A 22,652-nucleotide genomic window follows, 5' to 3' on the forward strand; every position below is an offset into this window, starting at 1 on the left:
ATCTTTTGTGGCACGTAAATTTAGTTTTGCATGTACAATAAGCCTTTGGACTGTTTCTAAATCGATCTCAGGAAATTTTTTCAAATTTTTTCGGCTTAGCTGATCTTTATTTTGGACTCCCAGCCATTATTATACACCATTCGACTCAAAACAGCCCAAAACTCTTCTATAGGCCTCGTCTGAGGCACATTTGGAGAGTTGTCGCCCTTGGGAACAAAATTTATATTTTGAGCAGTTAACCAATCTGTCGTTCTCCTGGCGTAATGGCATGACTCTAGGTCGGGCCAAAATATGATTTCATCATTGTGGTGATGAGTATTTATAAATTTAACAAGCTGTGTTCAACGTAAATGTCAGAATTGAGAGCTTCACCGCGAACACGCCCCACAAACGGCTGTGAAACACCAGCTTTTGAGATGGCACACCATACCAAAATTTTATCGGCGAATTTCACTTTTCCCTTAAACCTAACTTCGTCCGGTGCACCTTGTACATTGCGTGTATAAAATCCGTCATTACCCTTCATTTCGGAATTGGATAAAGTAAAATACTTTGCATCATCCATAATGAGAACTTTACCAGGAAAATGAATACGTCTCAATGCACGGCAACATCTAGGATTTTTTCTAACTGGGCTGGTGTGTACTAAGGAGATTTTTTTCTTTTATACCGTTTTAAATTATTTCTATAAATTGTTCTACTTAACAGTCATTCGTGAAACATTATATTTTCGGCCAACATTTCGCAGACTTTCCTAATTGGTTCTCCATACTCTGAATTAATCTCTGTTCCCGAGCAGGATTTAAGACTCTTGGTTTTCCACTTTTGGGCAAATTAAGGCATGTTACCTATACCATTTTCGCACTCTTTAATTGTCTGGTAAATCGTTGACACGGAAATATTTTGAGCACTAAAAATTCTTACAATATCGCGTTTTGGTACAGTTACGATCACTGAATAGTTTACAGGCTTATGTATCTAGGAGTCAATTTTTTTAAATTTCACCTCGTTTAAACGTACCTTTTACGTCAAAGTGACGTTACCAGTGGTGTATCTAGAATAGGTTGATTAAAATTAAAAAATCAAAATAATATAAAAATATATTTTACAAAATTTAACAAAAATGCCAAGGGCCATTAGTTGTCGAGGCATTAAGCTAAATAAAAAAAAATTAACAAAATGGAAAGTATACAAAGAAGTTTTTTTTGGAGGAGTTTTTGACAAGTATTGACTTTTTGAAATTTTTTTGACTTTAACATTTATCAGATTCGTACGACACTGCAACTTCACAGTATTACAATATAAAAATTAAGGTGTAAACTATTCAGTGATCGTAACTGTACATGTCCAACTAAATGATATATACTTTGACGAATATTAAGTTTGTACGACAGCAAAAAAGATAACTGTCAATTAGTACAGACGTTTGAAAGTAGCTCAGTGTTATATTTCAATTTTAGTTTTGTATAAACTGCCTTTTGAACTTAAAGTGTGATATTAGTGTAAATTATAGTATAAAGTGAAAATAAGAATCAAAAATCACAAGCGGAAGAGGCTGTAAGTAAAAAATTTTGAAAATTAAATTATTTTAAAAACTGACAACATATAATATTTAACAACTGTCAAATAAAAATATTTGGCTAGAGATAGGAGTAAACATTTTGGAACTGTAGAGGTGGGCGTTACTCCTTACGGTATAATAATAAAATAATAGCTGATAAAACTAAAATGGAAGTCAATATTCCGCCAGAACCACCTGACAGGGGAAAAATTCTAAGATGTCAACAAATGAAAATGATAAGGTCATAAAAAATCTGTACACAAATAATGATAACGGACCTTTTTACGTATATATCGAAAATAAAAACGGTAATTTTGGAAAATTGCACCGAATCGGGACAGCCAGAATAATATTAAAGACAGTGCCGGAGGTACAAAATAATATTACATTAATAACAGTAATTGGTAGGAATAAAGTAAAAGTCGAACTTAATTCTTTTGAAAGTGCAAATAAATTAATAATTTCCGAAAAGTTAGCAGCAAAGGAGTATAATGTTTACTTACCAACATTCCTTATACAAAAAAGGGGAGTAATTAAGTTAGTTGATAAAGACCTGGATGAGAAAGAATTAATTAATATAATTCAACCTAGATATGGATGTAAATTTGAGGTAGTTAATGTAAAAAGAATTAACAGAAGAGTTAAGAATTCAGATGGAAATATAGAGTATATCCCTACATCTACCATAATAGTATCTTTTAAGGGTCAAACGATACCTCAGCAGGTAATTATAGAAAAAATGATATATGAAGTCGAAGCATATATCCCCAGCTTAGTTCAGTGTTTGAAATGTTTGAGATTTGGACACGTAAGTTCCCAGTGTAGAGGAAAAGATAGATGCAAATATTGTAGTGAAGAACATGAAAGTAATAATTGTACCGACAAAAAAGATATAAAATGTGCACTTTGTAGCGGTAATCATATGGCAACAGATATGACGGCACGTTGTCCAGAAAGGGAAAAGCAAAAAGATATTAAAAATATAATGAACTCAGAAAAACTATCTTATTATGAAGCCAACGTCAAATACAAAAAAAAAAAACTTTTCTACAGTGGTTAAAAGCAATCCAGCAACTACCTCGAGTTATTATACAATAGCAAAACGGAAGAGGACTGGAAGTATTAGTTCAAATACGAAAGATACGGCAACAATGGAGCAACATAAACAAATATTACGTAATCCCAATGTACAGTCACAACCGGTTTTTTCAAACTACCATAATATACCTGATTATCACAATAATAGTGATAATTTACAAATGGACAGTAAAAATTTTTGTGAAAATATATTAGATTTTATAAAAACTAAATTATATCAATTAAGTTATACTATGGACATAGAAACATTAGCAGCTTTAAAAAATAATATAGAGAAAGTAATAAATAACACTAATGGCTAATATTAATATGTTGCAATGGAACGGTAGGTCTGTTTTAGCAAACAAAGGTACTTTAGAAAGGTATCTTTTTGATCAAAATATTTCTATTTGTTTTTTATCGGAAACTTGGTTTAAAAGAAATATGAATATTCATTTTTCAGGATATAATATATATAGAGAAGACAGACATGATGGATATGGAGGAGTGGTCTTGCTGCTTAAAAGCGGTTTGGCTGTTTCTCCAACTCCATTATATCATAAAATAAATAATGTAATGACTATTAGCATAGCTGTCCGATTACCTTCAGGAAAAACAATAAACTTATACTCAATATATGTTAAACCTGGATTAAGTATTTCACAGAATGATTGGAAAAATTTTTTTGGTAGTTTGAAAAAACCATTTTTGGTAGGTGGTGATTTTAATTGTCATAACGTTGCTTGGGGTTGTAGTACTACGGATCGTTTGGGGAAAAATTTATTAGAGGCCATTGATGAATGCAATTTAATATATTTAAATAATGGTAAACAAACTATTTTGTCTAGACCGGGAAGTATTAATAAGTTGGCAATAGATATTACTATTTCTACAGCCGATGTTGCTCATTTATTTGACTGGGACGTGGATGATACGACATTAGGTTCAAATCATTATGTAATTTTAATGAAGATAAATTTGAATTATAACGTTAATAATATTAATTATACTAGAAAAAAATGGAATATAGAGAATGCAGATTGGACGCTTTTTTCTTCTCTTATGGAACAATATGCTGAAATTAATAAAAATAATAATGACTACCATACCTTTATTGAAGAATTTAAAAAATGTATTAAAATTACTGTTCCAGAGAAGAAAAAATCGTTTCACGCAAAATTTAATAAGAATTGGTGGAATCCAGAGTGCAGTAGAGCAATAAAGCAACAACAATTAGCACTTAAACAGTATAAAAAACAAGGAACAATTGAAAATTACATTAACTACAACAAATGCACAGCTATTACTAAAAAAATAATAAAACAAAGTAAAAGAAAAGCGTGGAGAGAATTTTGTGTCTCTTTAAATAGAAACACAAATATTAAAACCATTTGGAGTCAAATACGAATGTTAAATAATGCCTATAAACCACCCATAAGTTCAGTTATGGAAGGAGATTGGATAATAAATTTTTTTAATAAAATTTGTCAACCGGGTCCTGCTCAAAATATCATATACTCGACTAATGTAGAAGAACATTATTTAGTAAAATCATTTACTATGAATGAATTAGAAGCGAGTATAAAAATAAACAAAAACACAGCTCCAGGACTTGATGATGTTCAATATATCATGATAAGTAAATTGGGAGAAGGGGCTAAGAATATGCTACTGGCAATTTAGAATAAAATATGGAATACCGAATGTTATCCATCAAGTTGGAGAGAGTTTATAGTTTTACCCTTTCTAAAACCATACAAAAATCCAGAATTACAAGAATCATATCGAGGAATCTCGTTAGGATCTTGTATTAGTAAAACATTTGAAAGAATGGTAAAGTGGAGATTGGAGAAATGGTTAGAATCTAATGAAAAGATACCGGCTTCACAATTCGGATTTAGAAGAGGATATTCTACCACAGAAAACATAGGTCATCTAGTAACAGATATTAATCTTAGTTTTACTGAAAATAAGTCTGTTACAGCTTTATTTATGGACATAGAAGGAGCATACGATAATGTCAATCTTAGTATTCTATATAACAAAATGTCACTAATTGGTCTTCCGGAAAGTTTTAATAAAAAAATAATTAAGATGTATTCCAACAGAAAAATATTCCTAAACATCAACAATAACCTGTTAGGACCTCAAATTGCTAGATATGGATTACCACAAGGAGGCATATTAAGTCCAGTATTGTACCTTATGTATTGTACCTACACATGATTTAGAAAAAACAGCAAAATTTTCAAAAATTATACAATTTGCAGACGATGTGGTAATTTATCAAGATCAAACTGAAATTAATCAAGGAATCAAAAATATCAATGATAACTACATAACAATTAGTAACTGGGCATTTAAAAATGGACTTACATTATCTAAAGATAAAACTCAAGCCTGTCTATTTACTAGACAAAGGAAAAATGTCCCAGTAGAAATAAAATTAAATAATATAAATTTTCCGGTACAAAAATCTGTAAAACACCTCGGTGTCATTTTGGATCAAAAACTTCTATGGAAAGAACAAATAGAAAATATAATTAGGAAAACAGAAAAAGGAGTAAATATCTTACGAGCAGTTTCACATTCCACATGGGGAGCAGATCCCAATCTCTCTCTTTTGGTCTATAGAGCTTATATAAGAGCAATAATAGATTATGGATCAGTATTTTATGCGGACGCAGCCAACTGTTATCTACAAAAAATTGAAGTCGTTGTGAACAAATGTTTAAGACTGTGTTTAGGCGCTCTAAAGTCTACTCCAATAAATAATTTATTTATAGAGTGTTCTGAAATGCCTATGACAATAAGAAGATGCAAACTAGGCAGTCAATTTTTAATTAAATTACTTCATAAAGAATCCAATATAATTGAAAAAATTCATCGATTGTCAATACAAGATTTAATGAATAAATACTGGCAAAAAAAGAAATCACCTTGTATTGCAGAATGCTATAGACAATTGGCTAAGTACAAGGAAAATATTCACACTACATCAATAAACCTAAGCTATACCTATAAATTCGAAGAAACGATGAAAATAGATATAAATTTCCTTCGAGATTATTCGAAATATCCAAATCAAATAAGAAATCTAATGTTTGAAACAGATGTAAAAGAATTAGTACCCAATTCATATCAAATTTATACAGACGCATCCAAAAACAAGGAAGGAACAGCCTGTGCAATATATGATCCACAAGTTAAGTATAAAAAAATGGTAAAATTAAATATAAACACAAACATATATTCGGCGGAGTTAATAGGTATACTAGAAGCCTTGAAGTATTGTCAACATATTGTCACAAATTCAGAAATTGTTATAATAAGTGACAGTAAAAGCGCTTTGTCAAAAATAAAGCACCTGAAGATAACTTCCAAAGTAAATTATATTATTTTGGAAATAATCAAAAATATTAACAAATTAAATACAGATTTAAAAAAAATACGGTTAATGTGGGTCAAAGGACACAGCGGAATTATGGGTAATGAACTGGTGGATTCCTTAGCTAAGCAGGCTCTAAAAGAAGGGATATATATTGACTACAAATGTACACCTGAAGAAATTAAAAATATTAGCACTAATATATATATAAAACAATCTGGAGCAAAGAATTTGGGGAAATTAAAAAAGGTATGTACTATAAAGAAATCCAATGTACAATACCATCAAGACCATGGTTTGCAATGACAACTCTTCCAAAATACGCAGTGAGACAAATATGCCGGTTAAGATTTAACCATGCATTGATTCCAACATATCTACATAAAATTCATTTAAGAGACAATCCATATTGTCAATGTGGAGAAATAGGTGATGCTGAACATATGATTTTAAATTGCCCTCTAATACAAATAAAAATAAATATGCTTATAAGTAAATTATACAGTTGTAAAAATATAACACACCTAATAAATTTAACATATATATTATCACAAATTAATAATACAGAATTAATGCAATTATTTATAGAACATATTAAAAATATAAAAATCAAATTATAAACTAACTAACGTAAAGACCGAAATTAAAATCTATTACAATATATAAGTAAAACTGTGTTTTTGCCTGATGTGGTATTTCCACTGATCAGTGGTCATTCCTTATAAAGTATGTAGAATAAGTAGGATAGAAAATGTTGAGTAGATAAGTATAGGAAAATATTATTGTAAAATAAATGAGCAAAATTGGTGAATCGGCGAATGAGCTTTGAAGGGCCCGTAGTCATACAACTCCAAAGAAAAAAAAAAAAAAATAAGTTTGTACGACATCTTTACGAACCGTATTTGTCAAAACTGACATTGTTTACACAGTTTAAGTTGTTTACTAACTTTGGCTTCCAATGGTAACTTAATCAAATACTTCCTACCAATAATACTATTGAATATAAAATTTTCCGAAAATGTTAGGGACATATGTTACTTGAGGAGCAAAGTATTCAATCAGTGCATCCTTCCTATCATGATATATGGATGTCAAATCTGGACCCTAACAAGGCAAATATGAATAAACTAGCCACAATAGAAAGAGAAATGGAAAGAGCAATGTTAGGTATACGTCTGTCAGATTAAAAGGGAAACGACTGGTTAAGATCAAAAACAAAAGTTGAGGATATAACAACAAAAATAGCCAAACTCAAATGGAGCTTCGCAGGCCACACTGCTAGACAAAAATACCAACGTTGGAATACCACAGTACAACATTAGACACCTGATGAAAGTAAACGACCAAGAGGAAGACCACAGATGAGATGGGTTGATAGTTGATATAAAAAGAATAGCCGTAACAAATTGGAGCTATGTTGCTCAGGATATACCTATGGAAGGAGAACTACAGTTTGATCAAATTTTCATTCATAAATGTTTAAATTAATGGATTTTGTCCTTTATTGAATTTTTTTCTTTGTCTTACTTAGCGCTTTATTCAAATCTACTATTCAATTTTTGTTATTTTTATTTCTTTCCAATTTAACCTTAACTTTTGTCTATTATAGTAGGCAGTGCCGGTTTAACACAGTCTGCCGCCCGGTGCTGATACGGATGCCGCGCCCAGGGTCAAAAATATGTCTTAACTTTATTTCAATTCAACAAAACATATTTTGAATACAAGTTTATTAAAATAAAAAAAAATTACAACTTTTTTTGGTTTCAAACTTAAATGAAAACTAACAATATACAAGGAAAAAATTAAGGGCGAATTTCACAAAGTAAAATAAAAATTTACTTAATAACATTCAAACAGGTAACATCAGGAGGTAAGCAAATACCTTTACTATTGAAAAGCTTGTTTTCTTGATTTTACTGAAGCGAAGTTTTCGATGATCAGTTATATTTAATTCATTTAGCAGGTCCTCGTTAATGGATAAGACTGCTAAGGAGTTCAAATTTTCTTGGGAAATTGCATTTCTTAAGTAGGTCTTTACCCTTTTTAGTGTCGAAAGAGAGCGTTCGCCACTTGCATTTGCGACCATTATGGAGAAAAAAATACGCAGGCACATATTAACGTTTGGAAATGAAGATATTAATTTATTTTCGTATAAAGCCTGTACCAATTCTAAAGGAGTGTCTATTTTTAATTGGGGAAGAGACGTTAACAAATTATTTAAATGAACACATTCTTGGGGAAAATACTCGTCCAAATCCTCCTTGTAGTTTTGTTGTAATTCAGTTGCCGATCTGAAAATATCTTCATCTTCCGTAGCTTTTAGTTTAAACAAAAATTCAAATGCTCTTGAACAAGATTTATAACTATCAGATCGGCGAATAATCTCCGACTTAAGATTGTCTATTATACAAACATAACATTGTGTTCGCATTTTTTCTTTTTGGCTTAAGCTTGCCTCCGAGTTCATTTCTCCTAATTGCAATTTTTTTTGATAATCCTCTTCTCAGCATAATTTTCGTTCCCTGTTAACAACATTCCTAAGGCCTCGTAGTGATCAAAACGATCACGTAAGAAATCAAAGTAATCTGCTAAAGATGATAACACATGAGCGGTTGTGCTTAAATCCATATTTTCCTTTTGTACTGATTTATTCACTTCATTAACCCTTTGCAAAACGTCAAGCCAAAATGATAAAATTATTCCGTTTTCCAACAAATCAAGTTTTTCCGATAGAGAAGCTCCTTCAACTCTTACTATGTTTTTCTCATTTATATCCGTTAATATTCCAATCAAACATGTTTTAATCAAACCGTAATTGCTTTTTAACGTTTTTACGGCATTAAAACGAGAAGACCAACGGGTTGTATTCACTCTCTTAGGAAACAGTGTCTTCCCCGACTCAGCCGAATCCTTTATTGTACGAGACAATAACTCCCACCTATGTGTAGACACGGAGAAAAAATTGTAGATAGCTTGTACCAACATAAAAAAAGATGTTGCTTCCAAACAACAATCTGCTGCATTTTGGACAACCAAATTTAAAGAGTGAGCAGCACACGGCACAAAGAGAGCTAAATAATTGTAAGCTTTAATACGCGCTTGCAAACCAGAATACTTTCCACTCATATTACTGGCATTGTCGTAAGACTGGCCTCTACAGTTCTTAATATCTAATTTCAAAGACTCTAACATCCCAATAACTGTTACCTCAAGTTGTTGTGAGCTATCCCCAGTGTTTTTATAAAATCCCACGAATCTTTCCACGGGATTCCCTTTATTGTCACAATATCTCAAAATCACTGTAAGTTGGTCATGGTGTGTTATGTCAGGTGTTGAATCTACACTTATAGAATAGTATTTGTTTGCCTTAATTTGTCTAACAATTTCATCAATGACTCGATTGGATAAAATATTCAGTAATTCGTTACATATATCTTTTGATAGATATGACGTTTTGCCCTTACCTCAATTTGCTCGTTTATTAATATGATCTTTCAAAAATGGATCGTATTCTGACAATAGTTCCAGTAAACCTAAGTAGTTTCCATTCCGTTTTTCGCCAATTCTTTCATGAGTACCTCTAAATGCCAATTCCCTGGTAGCCAGAAACTTTATTACACTTATGATTCTTTCTAGTACTTTCACCCAATATTCTTTCGCAGTGCTAATTTCCTTTTCAAGTTCTACATTAACTCTTCCTTGCTTTAATAAGCGAGTCATATACATTTTCAGATTATCTATATGATCATTGGATCTTTCATGTTCGTCTAATCTTTCCTTACTTTTATTCCATAATGAAAATCCTGTTTTAAATTGGTTCTTTTTATTTCCAAATAATACACAATAAAGACAACATATATTGCCAGTGCTCTCGGAGTAAATTGCCCAATCTTGCTTACCGGCATACCTGTGTTGTTCCCCGAAATTTCTTTTTGACATTAAAAAGTCCATATCTGTAAGATTCTGTTTGACCCATTTTTCTAGAATCATTTCTGCATAATTATGGGAATCTTGCCAAAGTGCCGGATCTTTAAAATTAAGTAAATCCTGTTTTGGATCTGAAAAGAAATAAAAAAAAATTATTTGTCATTGTCCTGTTTTATTTACCATTTGTAAAGGCACCGTTATCTTTTTGCATTTTAGCCTTACCCGAGTTACTGGTGGTTGCTTTTTCATATTCTAATACTTTTGAAACAGGTGATACTAAATGCTCTGGCTCTGGCACTAATTCTGAAGTCTCCAAAATAAGTTCATGTGGTTGAATATGAATATATTTATCACTAGTAGCACTAGAACTACTACCGGGTTGGGAAATATTTGTAGTGTCGTCTTCTTGATTTCCATCAGGTGTAAAAAATTCTGTCATTTTGGGTATACCTTTCAAAATTTTATTTTATCTTTCTTGCTTTTCTTGTTTCCTTTTACGCCAGAAAGATCCAGGTTTTTTCCGCCCTTCCATATTTTCCTATTGAATATTGATTATATTAATGTTTAATTTACAAATTATAATTACCTATACAGTTTCAAATGTAAGTCAAACATCTTACCTTAGTTTAGTTGTACGTTTGTAGGTATTTCTATTTCTACTCGTATTTATACAACTGCCTGGTCTGTATTAATAGAATAGAACAAATTTTACTATATAATCAATTCTACCGACCTACGCCTTATTATTTTCTGGTTCAAGTGTTCAAGTAGTAAGCAGTTTCTGTTTTATTATTTCGGCGCGGCGCGCCGGCCGGCGCCCGTCAGGCCGTGTGCCAACCCAAACGTGTATTTTGCGGTGTTCGCACATTATTCTTAAACGCTGTAGAATGATATAATTTTAGGGCGCGCGGCATGTTTGTACGTTATCTTACATTTAGATAACATAAACTGAACACAGTGCATAAACCATATAGGTACGTCGACGTTAATAATTGTTAAGTTTTCAAGTTAATGATAAAACAGAAAAATTTTTATTATTATATCATGTTGATTTGTATGCAAATTTTATTTTACCATAATCATATAATTTCGGAACAGCACGCGCTTCGCGCGTACCGCCCTAGAACCTTCAACCGCCCGGTGCTACAGCACCCAAAAGACCCCTGGTTAAACCGGCGCTGATAGTAGGGGAGATTCGGATGCTAAATTTGCAGTTAATAAATAGTCATAAGGACCTATTGGGTTGTGAAGCTTAGGTCCTAAAACTAAAAAAAGTTAAGTTTTTCATTTTGGTGAGGATTTTCCATTTTTCATTTAATTTTCCATTTCCAAAAATAGTTTTTTCCGATTATAGCGCCATCTACCCATAATCCGAAAAAATATCTCGAATATAGGTTTCTTCTTTTACGTAATCTTAAATCTGTAATAAGAAATAGGGGTTCCTGCAGATTCCCCTAATTGCATTGCACTAATTGCATAGGGGAGTGCAATTAGAACGAAAACATGCATTGTTTCGGAAAAATTCAAACAAGCTTATATTTTTCTAAAACTTTTTTGTTAGTTTATATACATGTTAAAGTAAAAAGTTCTACTAGCAGATTTGGCCGCTAATTGTTTATTAATTGTTTAAACAATAACAATTGCTTTGTATAAATAGTTTTAAAAATATCGTTTAATTCATCATTTTACTTTGATCAAATATGTTTCTATTTTGTTTTTGATTATGCTGAATCCGAATATGGCATTGCAATTTGAAAATTCTTATACAGAAGCTCTTATACAGTCTGTCCGCGTAGCTAGGAACCACATGGAAAACTTTTTTATTATCAATTTTACGAAAAAAAGTTATTCTTAATAAAATGCTCTGGATAGTCAAAAATCTAAAACTCAACTGTCAGATATCAAATTTCATAAATTTTATATGAGTTATGTCAAAAATATGAATTTCGTTAAAGAGTAAAGTACCTTTATATTCCAGAATATCAAAAAATGCTATTATGAGAAGCTGTTTGAAATTAGAAACTATGTCTAAATATACAATTACATCATTCTAATCGAAAAAAAAATTTCAATTTTTTCTCAAATTACGGATACTCATCATCATTTTATTACAATTATGATAACTATTTTATTATCACTTTTACGAAAAAAAGTTATTCTTCATAAAATGCTCTCCCTGGTCTAAAATCTAAGATACAACCATCAGATATCAAACTTTTTTAATTTTATACGAGGTATGTAAAAAATATGAATTGTTCGTAAGAGTTAAGTGTCTTTATTATTCACAATATTTTAATTAGAAGGATGTAATTGAACACTAAAACATAAAATTTTTTAATTCCAAACAACTTTTCTTAATAACAATTTTCGATATTGTAAAATGTAAAGGTACTTTACTCTTGATTGAAATTCATATTTTTTGACATACCTCGTTAGTCCAGAAAGCCACTGCGCATCCGCTAGGAAAAATATTCTTATTCGGATTTTTTGCACAATCTTACTCAAAAAGGATTCCTTTTATCAAATTCGCATGTTGCCAGGACCAAAAGGTGGTCAAAAATTTTTTAAATGTATTTTTTTTTCCTAAAATTATTTTTTTTGCATGGAAAAAAGTTTTTTTAGGTTTCTTGGATCATTCCAAACAGAAAAGGTCTTTAGTGACTTTTCTCTAAAAATGATAGTTTTTGACATATAAACGATTAAAAAAATTGAAAAATTGCGAAATCGGTCATTTTTAACCCTCAAAAACTATGTGAAAAACTGAAAATTTCAATGTTGCCAAGGTAGGTAGATATTCTTTAAACATGATTGATGAAATCCTGAAGAGTTTTTTGCAATACAATATTCAAAACTCCTTTGTTTTTTAATTGCTAATCAAGCGTGCGCGACACTATTTTCCACCGACAGTATGGTGCAAATGAAAGGAATAAATTCGTTATTTCATAAACCGGCGACTTTAAGGAAAAATCCCGAAACAGGTCGATTTTTATTTTTAATTTATGATATTGTGACATATATGGTATACTAGTGACGTCATCCATCTGGGCGTGATGACGTAATCGATGATTTTTTTAAATGAGAATAGGGGTCGTGTGCTAGCTCATTTGAAAAGTTCTTCAAATCTCTATTCAGTAATATAAACATTTACATAATTATTTATACAGGGTGTCCAAAAAATTTTTATTAAATTAAATTATTTGACAAAAAAAGAAGTAGAAGGACACCCTGTAAAAATAATTATGTAAATGTTTACATTACTGAATAAAGAATTGAAGAACCTTTCAAATGAGCTACCACACGACCCCTATTCTCATTTAAAAAAATCATCGATTACGTCATCACGCCCAGACGGATGACGTCACTAGTATACCATATATGCCACAATATCATAACTTAAAAATAAAAATCGACCTGTTTCGGGATTTTTCCTTAAAGTCGCCCGTTTACGAAATAACGAATTTATTCCTTTCATTTGCACCATACTGTCGGTGGAAAATAGTGTCGCGCACGCTTGATTAGCAATTAAAAAACAAAGAAGTTTTGAATATTGTATTGCAAAAAACTCTTCGGGATTTCATCAATCGATGTTTAAAGAATATCTACCTACCTTGGCAACATAAAATTTTAAGTTTTTCACATAGTTTTTGAGGGTTAAAAATGGCCGATTTCGCAATTTTTCAATATTTAATCGCTGATATGTCAAAAACTATCATTTTTAGAGAAAAGTCACTAAAGACCTTTTCTGTTTGGAATGATCCAAAAAACCTAAAAAAACTTTTTTTCATGCAAAAAAAATAATTTTAGGAAAAAAACAAAAAAAAAACGTTTAAAAAATTTTTGACCTTTTGGTCCTGGCAACATGCAAATTTGTTAAAAGGAGTCCTTTTTGAGTAAGATTGTGCAAAAAATCCGAATTAGAATATTTTTCCTAGCGGATGCGCAGTGGCTTTCTGGACTACGTATAACAATAATTAAATTTGATATTTGATGATTGCATTTTAGATTATATACGATGCAGAGTATTTTATAAGGAATAACTTTTTTTCGTAGAACTGATAATACAAAAGTTATCAATATGTTCCAAGTTACGTAGACATACTGTATAACAGCTAAAAAAATTTTTTTTCCTGAACATTTATTATTGTTGAAGCTTATTATTAAATGTATTTTAGGTAAGTTTTACAGAAAAAAGTTTTGATCACTTTGTATAAACATTTTTTTAGCTGGTAATTTTCGGTTTTTGTATTACATTTTTGTTATCTTTCTTAATTTTCTTAAAACGAAATAGTTTATTTCATTTCTAAAGTAAAATAATTTAGTGCATTTTAAAGATTACATTCTAAGCTTTAAAAAAGCACTTATAAAACTGTAAGAGATCTGTTCAAACTTGAGTCATACCGTCTTAAAGTGGTGGTAATTCTATAAAACTACGAAGATTTCAAAAATTACATTTTTTGAGACTTCATATCATTTGAATTAAATTTTTGAGATTTTTTTTGAATAAAACATCATTTAGTAAGGAGCTTGAAAGGTAAGTTGTGCAAAATTGAAAGTTTGATAAGAAAAATTGTATTAGTTACACATTTTTAAATCATTTTTAAACAAAATTCATGTAAGGCTCACTTTCCGCCCACACCGTACTTATGCCCATACATTTTATTTCTTTCTATTATAACCATAAGATAGCTTAATTATTCTTCTTTCATGGTCAATTTGTAAAATTTCAATTATTCCATTACTTAAAGAACTACATTAAAATAATTCAACGGTGCACTTCGCCGTACGTTAGTTTACAGTGCGCCAATGTTTGTGAGAAGGGTGACTTTAGCGTTATTATAAATAAAAAATTATAGAAGATACAGATTTAATTTTAGAAAATTCTTTATATAAGGTTTTTTTTGTAAAATTTTCTGAATTTATCAATGGTCAAGTCAGTTTTTTCTAAAATTTGTATTTTCGGAGTTATTTAAAAAAAACATCTAATTTCGTAGTTCATTTGTTTAATAAAAAATGAAGCACCCACTTTGCGCAAAAAGTAGAACTTTTTGATATGTTGTTTATTAAACATTTCGTAATGAAATTACAAAAAGTTCTATCTTGTTTGATTTTTTTGGAAGTGAAAATCTATATGCGCTCCCCTAATATTTCTATTCAATTCTATCTATAGCGCGCGAAATCCCCTCTTGGGCTCCCCTACCATGAGTCTTAACGAACAAAATAATTTCATCATTTAAAAAAATATTTATTATATATTTTAAATATCATAATATTTTTAAAGAGGAAATAACAAAAAATATTTACAAATGTATAAACATTTTCAATTGCTTTGCAACCTGAAAATGCAGCAGCATTATACTCTAGTTAAATCGGAGAGTAAGGAAGAGTCTATACCGGTTTTTTGCCCCATCGTCAGTAGTCCCATATCCTCTTCTCTCCGATTCAACCAGGTACCTCATCTGTGCCTTCCCAGATTGCAAAGAAAGAAATGTCAGGGATATCGTAGCGACATCTGTATAAACGTATACACATTTTTAATTCATTTACTCTTTTGTGGAGTACTTAGGAAACCTTCTCGTTGGAACTTTACCACGCTGAGCAGATGGGACGTGAATTATTTAAAATTCCCTCATCTTAATGTTCGTCTCGGCACCCGTATGGCTTATAATTTTTGAAAGTCGCGGAGGTAGTAACCAGAGAGTTTCCATCTGTTGTCAATCTAGTGGTATGAGAACGATATTTATTGTCGTTTTCTGTACTACTGGATTAAGAACTTAGTTTGAAAAGATTTACATTTAATGTAAAATTTTCAAATATTTTCTCACTTTACAGACTAAATCACCTAACTTCAGGAAGTACCAGATTGTTGCAGCGGCCCCAACAACAAATCAAGCTCTCTCGGTAAGTATCAAAAAGCCTTAAATGTCTTAAATAGTTTGCTTTAAGTTCGTGAATTCAGAATTATTTTTCAACTGTTGTAACTACATACTGCAAATTCATACGTGAATGCAAGTAGTGTATGAAAACACTTGTTTTGCGCTGTCCCGGCGCTGAAGATAAGGTTCCCGCCTGAAGAACTAGTGTAGGCGCCCTTCGGTTTTGTTTTTATTTAGTATTTTGTATAACACCAGCAGAAAAAGCTCATTTTGGCGCCCCCCAGCCAAAACAAGGGCACCCGCCTGAAGTGCATCCATTGCAGGCCCGTTATCGCCGGTCTTGGTTTTACGTATCCAACGTCTCGAAGAATGGTCTCCAAATGGTTTTGAGGCCATTCCAAGGAATGGTCTCGAAAATTTATGAGTGGAAGACAGACGAAGAATGACAAGCCGCGACCAGAGACATTGAGTAATGTATCAACAAAGAATGAGTTGATCAGAGAAAAACGTCGACATTTTATCAGGGCAATTTCAGAATACATACAGGGTGTCCCCGAAAATAGTGCGTTCCTTTAAGGCATGGATATAATACACAATTTTCTAAGTTAACCGTTTCCAAGAAAAAAATTACATTGTTCTCCATATAAGTAAATTTTTATTTTTATAAATTTGAATGACATGGCAACGTAGCCTAGAAGAACTTGCTGTGACTGTGGAAATTTAACCTAATAACCCCTTGTTTATTTACTTTGAGGTGTGATTTTTGGGGTTGTTGATATCGTAGGTACCTACCTGCAAAATAATGGATGTGGGTTTGGTTGATATTTACATTATTTTTCCTACCGGATGCAACTGACCTACAAACCTACTTTTTTAATCTTTAGATTTTTTAGTTTCGCGTTGTTGCCAGACTTCAATTTGCATATCAAAATGTATTTTCGTTTTTTGGCCAAACGGATCAATTTAGAAAAAAATGTTATAAGACTTTTTTGCTCTACATTGTGCCTTCTACCTATACCTTTAAGGAACGCACTATTTTCGGGGACACCCTGTATATTGTGAGTTTAGAATCCGACCATAGTATCGTATATAAACTGGGTTACATACAAACTGAGGTATCGCAAAGATTCTGCGCAATAGGTTCCTCGCCTTTGGTCGGATGACCAACAAAGTTTTCGTATGGGTTTATCTTTGCAACATCTCATGAAATGCAGACAAAATGATAATAACTTTCTTTGGTCAATAATTGCTGATGACTAATCTTGGTATCATTATTATCTTATATTATCTTGCCATCAAGCAATAAGACGAAAATGTCCAGATAAGCACTCACATGTTGTCATTCTTCTTCACGACAATGCTCGGCCTTATGTTGCCAAAATAGTGAATGAAAATTTACAACGAAAGAGGTAGAGAAATTAGAGCATCAACCCTATGTTTCCGATTTATCGCTTCGTGATTTTCACATCTTAGAACCACCGACAATGGGACTAAAAGGTAGAATTCTTTAAGCAGAGTATACATCGGTTGGTGAAAAACAATGGGATATGTGTCTTCATTTCATTTTAGTGGTATTATTTATAGATATATTTACCAATTTTTTTTTTGAGCCAAATATTCAATTGAACAACAGACAGCAGCATCTCTGCTCCTAATATATTGTCATTTGCTACCTCATAACATTTTGAGGTCAACGAAGATTATTTGTTATTTAATGTATAAATAATTTGTACGTACATTGTGTATTTTCTACAAATCATCATCATCATCATCAATCCACCCTTTGCATCCACTGCTGGATTAGACCTCCCCTATTTTCGTCCACTGTCTTCTGTCCTCATCATGAGCCTCTCTCAATCCACTGCTGGACATAGGCCTCCCCTGTTTGTCTCCAAAGTGTTCTAATCTTGTGCTTGCTGTACCCAGTTTTTGTTGTCCTTCGTAAGTCATCTTGCCATCATGTTGGTGGTCTTCCTCTGCTACGTTTATCGGCTCTTGGTCTCCATTCAACTAGTTCTCCATCTTCCGTCCTTCATTCTGGCAGCGTGTCCAGCCCATTTCCATTTTAAGTTACAGCTTCTTTCAATGACGTATATGACTTTGGTCTTAGCTCGTAGATCTTCGTTTCTAATCTTGTCTCGCAGATCCTATCATTGATCGCTCCATTCTTCTCTGCGCTACTCTTAGCTTTTGTGCGTTTTTCTTTGTGAGCGATAATGTTTCTGCACCATAGGTCATCACCGGTAGCACGCAATGGTCGAAAACTTTTTTCTTCATATTAGTTGGAATATCACTCTTAAAAACGTTCCTAAGAGCTCTGTATACTGCCCATCCTTGTATTATTCTTCTGGATACTTCAGTTGTTTGATTGTCCTTACCTATCTTAATTTCGTGACCTAGATATATATTTGTCTACCAGTTCTATTTGTTCATTTTGTATTTCAAGGTGTTTACTTGGTACTAAGTTCGTCATATGTTTTGTTTTTGTTATATTCATTTTTAAGCCTATTTTATGACAGGCTGTACTAAGTTTTTCCAACATTTTCTTTGTTTGTCCCAAATCGTCTGCAATCAGGACTATATCGTCTGCGTAGCTTAGTTGGTGTAGCATCTCTCCGTCCACATTTATTCCTTTGTCACCCCATTCGAGGGTTTTGATCGCTTTTTCTAGAGCCGATATGAAAAGTTTAGGTGATAAAGTATCACCTTGTCGGATACCTCTTTGGATTTTTATTTGGTTGCTGTTAGCGTGTAGTTGTATCAAGCTTGTCGCATTTTATATATATTACATATTAGCCTCGAATATCGGCTATCAATGCGGCTCTCGTTTAGTGCTTCTATAACACTGTCGAGTTCTACTGAGTCGAATGCTTTGTGGAAATCTACAAATGATAAAACTAAGAGCGTGTTATATTCTATGGATTTTTCGATGAGTTGTTTTATTGTTTGGAGATGATCGTTGGTTCCAAAGTTTGCTCTGAATCCAGCTTGTTCTCTACTTTGATATAGGTCTAATTTATTGTCTAATCTTGTGGTAATTACTCTCGTGAAAAGTTTATAAAGATGGTTTAACAGATTGATTGGTCGGTAATTTTCCAGATAAGTTTTTTCTCCTTTTTTGTGCAGAAGAATTGTTTTGGCTCTATTCCATTCAGATGGTATGGATTTCTTTGTCAAACATAGATTAAAGAGATCTTTTATTTTTCTCATTAGAGGTTCACCGCCATTCTTCACAGCCTCGATCACTATTCCATCGTCACCTGGTGATTTATTGGATTTCATTTTATTCATCGCTTGTCTAATTTCACTGAGAGATATTTCTGGCATGAGTTCAGAGCCTCGATTTGATATTGTTTTGTTTATTGCATCATTTAGCTGTGTTTGGTTCATCCGTCTGCTTTTATAAAGTTCTCCATAGAAGTCTTCTACTATTGTTAAAAGCTCCTCTCTATTTGATGTTATGTCGCCCTTTTTGGTTTTTAATTTAATGATCTGGCTTTTCCATTATTTAGTTTTCTTCGCAGACTTTTTAGGCCTTTATTATTTTCTATGGTTTGTTCGATTTTTAGTGTATTGTACTTTCTTAAGTCTTTTCTTATTGCTTTCTTGACTTCTCTGTTTATCTTTCTCTTTTGCTCTCCATTTGGATCATTCTTTCTGTAATAAGATTTCTTTGTTTCATTAAATTCCTGGTGTCAGTACTAAGTTTTTCTTCGTTCTTATTTCTTGGACAGTGTTTTCTCATGCTTTCTCCAATGGCTTGCGTAATATGTTGGTTTAGTGCATCTATGTTTTCGTTGAGAGTTATGTCTGTGTTGTTTCTCAGTTTGGTTTCGATGTCGTTTTGATATTCTTTAATATCCCTAGGTTGGGTCCATATTGGTATTGGTTTCGTATTTACTAATTTGAGTCTCTTGTTTTGTGCTTATTTTACCTTCTGCTCTTACCATTCTATGGTCACTACCAGTGTTGAATGCATTTAGGACCGTTACGTCTTGGATGATTTCTTTTTTGTTTGTAATTATAAGTCAATTTCGTTTTTTGTTTTATTATCTCGGCTTGCCCAGGTCCATCTTCTATGTGGTTTCTTATAGAAAAAGCTATTCATTTGGACTAGATTATTCTGAAGGAGAAAACCAACTAAGGTCTCTCCTCTTTCACTCCTTCCATTCAGTCCAAATTTTCCAAGTGATGTTTCTTCTGGACATGCTTTGATTCCTATTTTCGCATTGAAATCACCACATATTATCACGTATTGTGTGGGTACGTCGTTTAGGGCCATTGAGATATCGTCGTAGAATTCTTTGACTTCTTCATCTGAATGGGTGGTTGTTGGCGCATAGACTTGAATTATTTTAATGCTGTATCTTTTATTGAGTTGTAATGTTAAGTAGGCAACTCTGTTCGATATTCCCTTAATAGATGTAATTTTATCGCTATGCTTTCTATGTATAAAAAACCCAATGCCTCTCTCTGATGTTTCTTCATTACCCATACTGTAGAAAAGATGCCCTGTACTTCGGGTCTTCAGACTTTCTCCTTTCCTTCTCACTTCCACTTCGCTGACTCCTATTATGTCCCATTTGATATTTGACATTTCACTCTTCATCTCTGTAAGTCTTTCTTCTGACAACAGACTTCTCGCATTGTAGGTAGCAATATGCATCAATATGTGTTTTTTGGATTTTGTCGTTTCCGAATTTTTGCCTCCCCCTGAATCCTTAAGGCAGACCTTATGAGGTGTGGGACTTACCATTACTGATCTACCCACCTGGGGTTCACTATTCACGATTCGTTTGAAAGTCGCCATGACGGGGGTAACTTTGGCAGTTAAAACACCACGCTTGCCTTGCGGGTTGGTGAGTTTCTAAATCAGCCGCCCACTCTGGGTCAGACGCTGTTTGCAGCCGCCCATTCTGGATCAGACGCTGCAGGTTTGGTTTGGTTCTATAGTAACCCTAAAATCGAGGGTTGCCACTTCCGCCATCCGTACCGTACCGAAGCTCCGTTTTTCCGCCGTGGCTGCCGTTGTGGACTTCATCCGTAACCCTGGACAAGGGACCCTAAACAGGTACTAGTTTCCCGGGTCAGGAAACCCCTGGAATCTGCGGAGGGCAGGGATTGATTCAATTTCCCTGATAGGACTATCTTCAAGAGTTTAAAGAGTTCCTACCCGCTACCGCACTGTCCTAGGCGTTTTGAATTTAATTTGTGATCATTCAATTTATATCGTCCGTCCATTGCCTGGGTGGTCTTCCTCTACTTCTTTTATCGGCTCTTGGTCTCCACTCGAGCAACCTTTTTGTCATCTCCCATACATTATTATTCAATTATGATTTAACATACAGGTCCAGCGATTTTTAAAGGGATCATAGCCAATACATGTATTTCGGCTCTAGGCGGCTGGCCAACAAAATATTTTCAAATAATTATTATATTATACAAGTCCAATACTTCAGTCGACTGCTGGATTCTGAAGTAAGCTACGCAAATGCAAAAGCCCGCCTACATTTACCATTTCAGTCTGTTTTAAATCAGCCGAACGAGTCTAGAGGTGGGCTAAATTACAATACAGTGATATTTTATTCATTGTGATTTTTTCTGTAACTGAATCGGTCGTTGTAAAAACAATACATGTTATAATGTGTAAACTTTTAAGGAAACGTAAAAATATTTTCATTAATAGTTGGATATTTTATATAAGTATTATGGGTTATAAATGAATCTTTCTGAAAGGCAAAAAAAGTATAAATGTTTATGTATATATTTATATGTAAATTTAATGGCGTTGAAAAGCGTCGTCATTTTACCCAAAATATGGTATTAGATTGTTTTCGCAATGACCGATTCAATTGTGATTTAACAGAGCAACGAAATATGCGTATGTTAAACTCCTAATAAAAAGTGTTACCACTATGGACCAACGTAAAATTCTACACGTGTTATTATTTTGTTAAGGTCACTATTACAAAATTGTGTTTGCTATTAGAACGCATACCATGCCATTAGTGCCAAACAAAAATAGAAAAATTTAGTAGTTTATGGAACGTTTTTATATAAGTGGATGATAATTATGCATCATGCAATATTTGTAAGATAAAGCTGTCTTATAAAACTTAGAGAACTTAGAAAACAAAATTTTAATGCATTATTGTTTCCTATAATGCACAAAATGTTAAAGGTGGTACACAAAATGATGTGGAAATGAAACATTTTGGATGCTTTGCACACACAATAAATAAACTTTATTGTTAACGATGGCTTACAGGATGAGGAAATCAGCCACAATTTAACTTAAAAAAATGATTTTATTGACGTTTCGACTTCTACCTCAGATGTTGTTATCAAAAGTGATACAAGAAAATCATTAAAAATTTACCCAAAATAAAAATACCATTAGCCACTTTAAAAAGAGTTCTACAAGCAACAGCAAAACTTTTAGATTTTCAAAAAATCCAAGAAACGGGAATCCTCTCAAATTACTGCAAGATGTTTCCACATGTTGTAATTCGACATTTTATGTGTTGGAAAGATCTATTCAGCTAGAAGAAATTGTTAAGGCTATTATAAGCATAACAAATATGTACGTAAACACTAGTTCAACAATGTATGAGTGGAATTTTATTAAACTGTTGATAAACTGTCGATTTCAACTTTTCTTGACAAAATAAGGTTTCGACTAATTCCTTTTAAGGATCCAACAAATGCGGAAATAGCACAGACAATAGAATCGCTCTTATTGCAGAAAAACTTGGAATGGAACAAAAAGATAAAGGATTTACGACTCAAATTTTATTAGAACATGAAAAAACATCTGCAGATCCGG

At 32.6% G+C, this 22,652-nt stretch overlaps 2 protein-coding genes across 2 annotated transcripts in view; one reads left to right on the forward strand and one right to left on the reverse strand.

Moving 5' to 3' along the window:
* LOC126890043 (ribonuclease P protein subunit p30) overlaps positions 1–22,652 on the forward strand; it is a 108,839-nt gene that overhangs the window by 13,589 nt on the left and 72,598 nt on the right. Inside the window, exon 3 of the mRNA XM_050658874.1 lies at positions 15,783–15,851. Within this exon, the coding sequence (XP_050514831.1) occupies positions 15,783–15,851 (69 nt within the window). The remainder of the gene's footprint in view (positions 1–15,782; positions 15,852–22,652) is intronic.
* On the reverse strand, positions 8,925–10,468 carry LOC126890044 (uncharacterized). The gene is made up of 2 exons (XM_050658875.1): positions 10,176–10,468; positions 8,925–10,084 (listed from the first exon to the last, which is right to left on the reverse strand). The coding sequence occupies exons 1-2, from the start codon at positions 10,390–10,392 to the stop codon at positions 9,492–9,494; spliced, it is 810 nt and encodes a 269-aa protein (XP_050514832.1). The 5' UTR covers positions 10,393–10,468; the 3' UTR covers positions 8,925–9,491.

The sequence above is a fragment of the Diabrotica virgifera genome, chromosome 8 (assembly GCF_917563875.1).
Source record: "Diabrotica virgifera virgifera chromosome 8, PGI_DIABVI_V3a".
NCBI classification, from domain to species: Eukaryota; Metazoa; Arthropoda; class Insecta; order Coleoptera; family Chrysomelidae; genus Diabrotica; species Diabrotica virgifera.